Source organism: Egretta garzetta, unplaced genomic scaffold (assembly GCF_000687185.1).
Source record: "Egretta garzetta isolate BGI_Z169 unplaced genomic scaffold, ASM68718v1 scaffold323, whole genome shotgun sequence".
NCBI classification, from domain to species: Eukaryota; Metazoa; Chordata; class Aves; order Pelecaniformes; family Ardeidae; genus Egretta; species Egretta garzetta.
Genome location: NW_009259435.1, coordinates 733660 through 741269, shown reverse-complemented (window position 1 = coordinate 741269; position 7610 = coordinate 733660). Strand labels below are relative to the sequence as shown.

At 38.0% G+C, this 7610-nt stretch overlaps 1 protein-coding gene across 1 annotated transcript; it reads right to left on the bottom strand.

Moving 5' to 3' along the window:
• Positions 1 to 6140: 6140 nt before the first annotated feature.
• On the bottom strand, positions 6141 to 7088 carry LOC104124733 (taste receptor type 2 member 40-like). Its single transcript, XM_009637110.1, is given in 1 exon segment — positions 6141 to 7088. A coding segment is annotated over 1 exon segment (948 nt).
• Between the last annotated feature and the right edge of the window lie 522 nt (positions 7089 to 7610).

Genomic DNA, 7610 nt, shown 5'->3' with positions numbered 1-7610 from the left:
CATGTCCAATAGCACCAATTCAGATTCCTAGAGGAAGCCGTGGGTATCTCAAGCAGGAGAAAACATGATTTTTTTTTTGTTGACTGTCATTCAAATAATGCCTATATGGCATGTTAGCAGGCTGCACCTCTGTTGGTTGAACCCTTGTATAAAAGTTCATAATGCGTTTCTTATGATTTACCAAATGAGGTCAACAAATACCTATTCAAAATTCCTGCCACAGACCTTTCGTGGGGGGATTCAGAAGTTCCTCAGAAAAAAGATGATTTCCTTCTCTTCTGATGGTGAAAGTTAATTATAATAGACTGATGTTGTCTCCTTTAAGAAAGTGAGCAAGTCTGTAAATACCTACTTTTTTTTTTCTGATGTTTCTCTTGATGCAAATATTTCAAATCTTTTTAGTCTTAAGCATACATCTTATACATAGAGTGTCTGAACAATCTTCCACAATGCTGTTTGCATACGTACAACTACATTTTATTTCCTCTCTTCATTTCTTATCTTAAGCCTGGGTAATGAAATATATGGATGGTCATCTTTTCTCTGGAAGGGAAACAAACACTATAAACAGAGAAACAAAAAAAAAAATTTGAGGGACTAATGGGTGAGGATTAAAACTGAAGAGAGGAAGGAGAAAGAAAAAGGAATTTAAGAACAATCTTAAAGGAGACAAGGAAAAATGAGGAAGGAAATAGAAAGACAGCAGTTTTTTAAAGAAAAACAGATCAGCATGTGGGGTAAGAGAAAGCAAGTGACAGGGAAAGGACAACAAAGCAGAACTGACTGAAGTAGGATTTGAAAGGGAAACTTCAAATATCTCAGGGTCTCAGCATGTGGGCTTTTTTTTTTTTTTTTAAACACCTTCACAAGGAAAGGGAGGAATTTTGTTGTCAGTGTTGTCACAAAAGAAAAAGTAGAAATCTGCCAAAACCAATAAGCTGTCTTGTAATGTGTGCTTATTAGAATAAAGTAAATATGGGAATGAACCCAACTTGATTTCATTAGTATGCATTTGAAATAAAAAAAAACAACAGCAGCAAAACCAGCCAAGATTTTATAGGAAGTGGTAAGAAAGAGGAGTGATATATGAAGAATTAAATAATTTTTTTCTAGAAAGGAAAAAAGACAGACTCCAAAAGAGAGGGAAAAAAATAAAAGAAGATATAAAGTTAGGAAAAAAGTTAAATGCAAATACAACACTGGGGCAGAGGGGAGGGAGGAGGTGCAAGAGGATAAAAAATCTAGTCTAATCACCTACCAATCCATTTTTTAATTTATGAATTCACTCATCCATCTTAATCTCATCACAATATCACATCTGAGTGCCTAAAGGCTGGAAAGGGTTTAATTTCACCCCTTCTCCCCAACAGGCAGCCAAGAGATGATGATATCAAATCATTATTCCTGTTTAACAGTTTGCCTCTCCTTTTCCTGTGATAGCGAAAAAATTGATCTGCAATGGAGCATTCAGTGCATGGATCCCCATTCAGCAATACCTGCTTTTGAAAGGGTGCACCGTAACCCTGGGTTGTTTCCCTGCACTGTGAAAAGAAACCAGCCAAAGTAAATGGCAGGGATCTGTGCAACTTCTCCTCAAAATGATCCGAGGGCTGGGAGGGCCACAAAAATGATCCGAGGGCTGGAGCACCTCTCCTATGAGGACAGGCTGAGGGAGCTGGGGTTGTTCAGCCTGGATAAGAGAAGGCTGTGGGCAGACCTGATTGCGGCCTTTCAATACCTAAAGGGAGCCAATAGGAAAGAAAGGGGAAAATCTTTTTAGTAGGGCCAGCTGTGACAGGACAAGGGGAAATGGTTTTAAACTGAACCAGGGTAGGTTTAGACTAGATATAAGGAAGAAATTCTTTACAATGAGGGTGGTGAAACACTGGAACAGGTTGCCCAGAGAGGTGGTGGAGGCCCCATCCCTGGGAACATTCCAGGCCAGGTTGGACGGGGCTGTGAGCAACCTGATCTAGTTAGCGGTGTCCCTGCTCCTGCAGGGGGGTTGGACTGGATGGCCTCTAGGGGTCCCTTCCAACCCAAAACATTCTATGATTCTTTCCCTTCTCAAAAGCCCACATAAATAACTTTGTAGATACCACCTGTACCTCTGTTTTGTTTCCTCATAAGAAAATGTTGTCCCTGTGCTTTCACATGCAGATAGGCTGAATACCAGCGTGGCGTCTCAAGGTGGAGATGAGCAAAGTTTCAGGAATGAGCCAGTACCCTCTGACCTCTGAAATGCTTGTGAGTGTCAGGAACTCTGGTTTCAAGAGAGCTCATGCTCTTTTCCATCATGCCTCACCCAATAATTGATATTCATTGTGATTACTTTGGGCAAGGTAAAGTTCTTTTGAGTTATTTCAAGAGTATAGGCATTGGGGAGGAGAAATGATAATTTAAAACTAATGAAACATTTGGCTAAAAAGTGATATTAACATGCAGCTAATTTATTTTTTTTAATATTCATGGATAGTCAAAACTAGTTGCACATACATTCAGAAACCAAACTTTTTTTCTTTTTTTTTTTTAATAATCCTTAAGTTCCATGTTTCTATTAAGGGTTTGTCTGACAGATTCATGAACAGCATTATTTATACACCTAACTAAGCTCCAATGACCTCCCATACAGATGTCCTCAAATGAGAAGCAAACAGGATAAGAAATATTGAGGGGAAGAGGGATTAAGCTTTGAGAAGTATTTCATAACATTGAAGAAACTGTCCTTGTGTTATTAATGAAGTGAAGGCTGAGTATTACGATATGGAAGACAATAAGTAAATAGAGATAAAACTAATCCCAGGTTATAATCCTATTATAAACTCTTCCAGAAAGTAGAACTTTTCTCCAGACCTTGCAGGAAGGTGGGAAGTCATATTTCAAGAAAAGATAGGTTCAGTATGACACCTTCATTGACACTTATTTTATTTTTGAGATTAATCAAAATTAATCAGAATACATTAGCACCATGGTGCTGTCAGATGTAAAGAAGGTCAAATACTCCATGATCACTCCTCAAAAACTGACAACAGAGAAAATTAGAGCTTTAGTGGCATTTATAAGAACATCTGTTCTGGGATCCCTGGAGCTGGCAGTGCTGCCTTGTGTACTTCTGCAGAGAGGTAATTAGCACTACGGAGGACACCAAAATATCAGAAAGAAAAAGGAAGCCTCCATGTTTAGCAGAAGAGAGATATAAATATTAGAGATATCCGAGTTCATATCCACCACCCAGCTGCTGATTTGGTGAGGTACAGCCTGTGATTAATCCAGGCCAAAGGACAAAAAAGACCAGCAGTTGAAACCCAGAACGTCTGTGGCAGCTCTCCTTAATTCACATGCTGGAAGACTGGCAGGGAAAAATTTGCCAGCTTCATGAAGATGCCACTGAGATTGCAATCAGAATTTCTTTCATTTCTGCACAACAAAATACTGCTTTTCCTGGAAAGAGAACTGGGATGAATTCTGACCTAGAATAGCAAGCAGCACTAAAGAAATTAAAAGTTAGAGGAGAGAAGGCTTGGTTTTCATGTAGTCAGGATGAACAACTGCACTAATCAACTTTTTCATCATCCTTACACTGATCTTGGTGCTGCCATAGCTACTGGCCTTATACGAACGGCAGATAGTATTTTCCCATTCATGTTGTCTACATTTCATGTAATTTGCGAAGTTCCAGCAGAACTGTACTGGTGAACTGAATCTTATTTGTAATCACCATATAAACACTTCTTAGACAATGAAATCTCAACAAAGTTTTTAATATTTTTTTTTGTGAAAAAAATAGAAATTACCAAAACATTAATTGGATTTATTTATCTGCTTTCTGGAATAAACTAGATATAGAAAAAAAGCCTGCTGTAATTTGGCGCATGATATTTCAATGTAAAAGAATAATCAGAAAGCTATTTTAAAATGTACCAGAAAAAGAAGGCTAGATCTGCAGAGAATACATATAATGATTTTAGGAAGGGAAAGGTTGAAATCCAAAGAGCAGGGCAAGATCAGACAATAAATGGGAAACTGTTTCTACTGTGGAAGAAGACATAAAATAAATTGAAGCTTTGGGAAAGTCAGAAAGGGAAAGGACAAAAATAACAATTTATTTACCAATTCAGTCATTTAAAATTCTAATTGATGTACCCATCTATCCCACTCTATGCTGTGTGTGACAAAACTTTCATCAATACAATATAAAGACATCAAGTGCTTGAGCTTTGTCCTCCTCTCCCCTGGAAGCACTGAAAGATATTTTATTAATCATTGCCTCTGCTTCAGATCTTCCTCTCCTGAAGGTGAGGAGGCAGTGAAAAAGCTGAGCAGGGGTCTTTATTTTCATACTTGGCTCTGATCCCTTTCCTTCAGACTGCCACCAGAAATCGGTTTGGAGACACCTAAAGAGAAGTGAGCTCTATGGGGAAATTAATTTTAAACAGAGTTTCCTGATCAGGTTAAAATAAACCAAACACTGTTACAGCTCTCCCCATCCCCTCAAAAGAAAATAAACCAATCAAACAAACCAACAAAAACCCAGCCACCAAAGAATCCTTCATTTCTTTCAGGAGATTTTCTTTTCATGATGTTGCCAGCTGGAAAAAGGACCAAAAGAGCTATCGCTGTGCGACTCTTCTAATCTCAGTCCATGTTGTCAGGGCATGCGGTTGTAGAGCAGGGTGGTGCTGCAGCATGCGCAGGGTGGTTCCCATCTGCTTCCCTGCAGAACTACACAGGTAGGGCTCTCGAGGGACTTTTGGGTCTCTCTTGGTGTGGCACGCACAACACTGGACATTATGGGAGTCTTAGTTTTATAGTATGCTGTACTGCACCTCCAAACACTGTGTTGATGAGTTTAATCATCCTCCTTTCCTGCTATGCCGTTTGACCCTACTGTTTACACATGCTAATAATAATTATATCACTTCACATTAGTGCATTCATTTATGCCTCCTATTAACAAATATTTAATTGTAAACAGTATTTTAAGATACCAGTTAAAAACCATCATATTCATTCTTTATCTAATATTGTTAAATAGTTATTTCAAAACGTTTTACTCCAATGTTTCAAACACGGAAGCCGATACACTCCAAGACTAAGTGAATCACCCTCTCCATTAGTTTTATAGATGAGACTGAAACTCTCACCATAGTGATTGATAATCTGGCATTATCTAAATGCCTGCAGAGAAGATATACAGCATAAAAATACTTGAGCTGAGCTGAGAATTTCCGAATAGAATCATCTAACACCTTATTTGATAAAACATGACAGGATTTGTTGAGAAACATATTTCATCAATGGCATGTGAAATTTCGTAGTAACATAAAATACTTAGAAACAACTCACAGCTACTCAAAGCAACAGCAAATAATGTGAAAAGGCACATTTGTGATCAGAACAGTCAACTCAACAAGATTTTCTACAGTAAACAGGTGGACGTATTTACCTACATCTGTTTGCATTGTACTCACCACCTTAGCAATCCGCTTCAAAGATAACAAAATGAATGAGCATAAAATATGTTTAGAACAAAAGGATCCGTTTTAAAGAGGTTTTTAACCACTAAATTGCTCTATATGTACTGGGATCCTAACACAAATAAACCTGATTCAGAATATAATTTGATTACATTAATAGGGTGTCTATTTCCATATCTTAATTTTTCCCTCAGGTTGTCTTTTAGCTAGTTTTTGATGTTTAGAAGCATATTCTGTTTGTATGTCACACCAGCTACAGCTTGTACAGCATGTGTTTCATCCAGTTTTAAGCTTCTCTTCTTCTGGCATTTGTGAGCTCTGTAAATTTTGCCTGTTTTAGAACCATTTTATTCAATTCAAAAGTATCATAAAACTGCCAGTCTTAAACTGAGAATCTGAAATCACAAAGCATCGTGTAGTTGATTTATTATTTAAGTGCACTGTTTGCTTTCAGTGCATTCTCGTTCTCACTCTTTATTAAATAAGATTGAGGGAGCAAGAGTGAAGTAGAAAAAAAGGTAAAAATGAACGTTATTTCAGATGTTTTGAAATGTTAAGGAGGTCTAATCACAGAAATCTCTGAAAGTTACTAAGAAAAAAGATGATGAAATACTAAATGCATAGAAGTCTTGATTCCAGATCTGTTACTTGAGAGTGTTTGTCTTAAGCTATGAGGCATAAAGTCATATTTTCCAAATGGCACTTAAGATGCTTGCAAAGCATCCTGAATGCCAGTTTCAGTTTTGAATTGACTATGATCAGGATAACAGAGTGTATGGAAGGATATGCCCCAGTTACAACTAAGGATACTGCAACTTTCACAACATCCTTACTTCGAGAAGTTGACAGTATCAACAGAATTTGAGCTACAAAACTGGAAAGATACAGGATCAAGAAAGAAATAATGGATTTAATGGCAGTTAGATGAACATCTATCAAAGGGTCCCTGAATGTATCTACATAACATTGCATCTTCTTTGTGTGTTTACATAGAGAAATAATTAATAAGGCTGAGGTTACCACGGATAGTACTAGAGGAAAAAAGCAACCTACAAAATAAAGAAGCAGCAGGTAGAGATGTGAACTGTCCCAGTCAGTGTCATGTGCTGTGCTATTTTCCCTACAGTTCCCCGTTGAGCTGCAGAGGTAAGTGCTGGGTGTAATTCATAGTAAAGGAAGAGAAGTCACAGAAGAGATCGCCAGAGATCCTAGAAGCAGCCATGGGACCATCCCAGCTATTCTGAGCTTGATTTGCAGCAACAGCCATTGGGTGACATTGATTATTTTTACACAGTAGAGTACGTAGAGCCAGGTACTGAACCACAAACTGGCATGGTTAACAAACATCCATACAGCACCAAAAGCTTTGTAGATGGAAGCCAACTTAAACACACCCACAAAGTAGAGACTATGAATGTACATCAATACGGTCACCTGCAAGATAAATCTTGATGTGCTCAGAAAGATGAGGATCATATCAGCAGAAGAAATTTTTTTGGTTTTGATCCAGTTAATGATATTAACAGCTGTAATAAATCCATTTCCAATAAAACCAACAATGACTTCAATAGCTACAAAGCTTATTGAAATTATAAGCACGGGTGGCAACATCTTGCTGCTTTGGTCACCTCTGCCTGATTAGCTTGTGGAGCTGTGCAAGAAGTTGAGCAGACCTGATGGTATCTGATTAGCCCCAGCCCCAGCTTTCTCACCTTATATCTAGGAACAAAAAGGCATCTGGAAATAGTAGTGGAAAATGACTGTTGATGTTCTTCCTGAACGTGCAAATCAGAGAAGGATTTAATAATTAATTCTAACCTTTTATATGCATAAGATTTGCCTATGCTTTTCCCTAGGGATGTGAGATAGCCAGCTGTATTAACCTCCCCATCTTTTTGTTTAATTGTTTATTCCTACCTAGGATGACAGAAAGCTCTGGAGCTCTTTGGTTCCAACTATACCTGACAAGGTGGAAGGTGATGCACCATGCAATCCAGTACAGCCAGCAGCATACGTGAAGGCACAGGAAGAGGTCTTATATTGTAACTATCATCTTTCATAGGGCTTGGAAGGTCTATCAATTATAACTAGACCAATTAGTTGCAACCATTTTAACGTGGAGAAAACTGTACA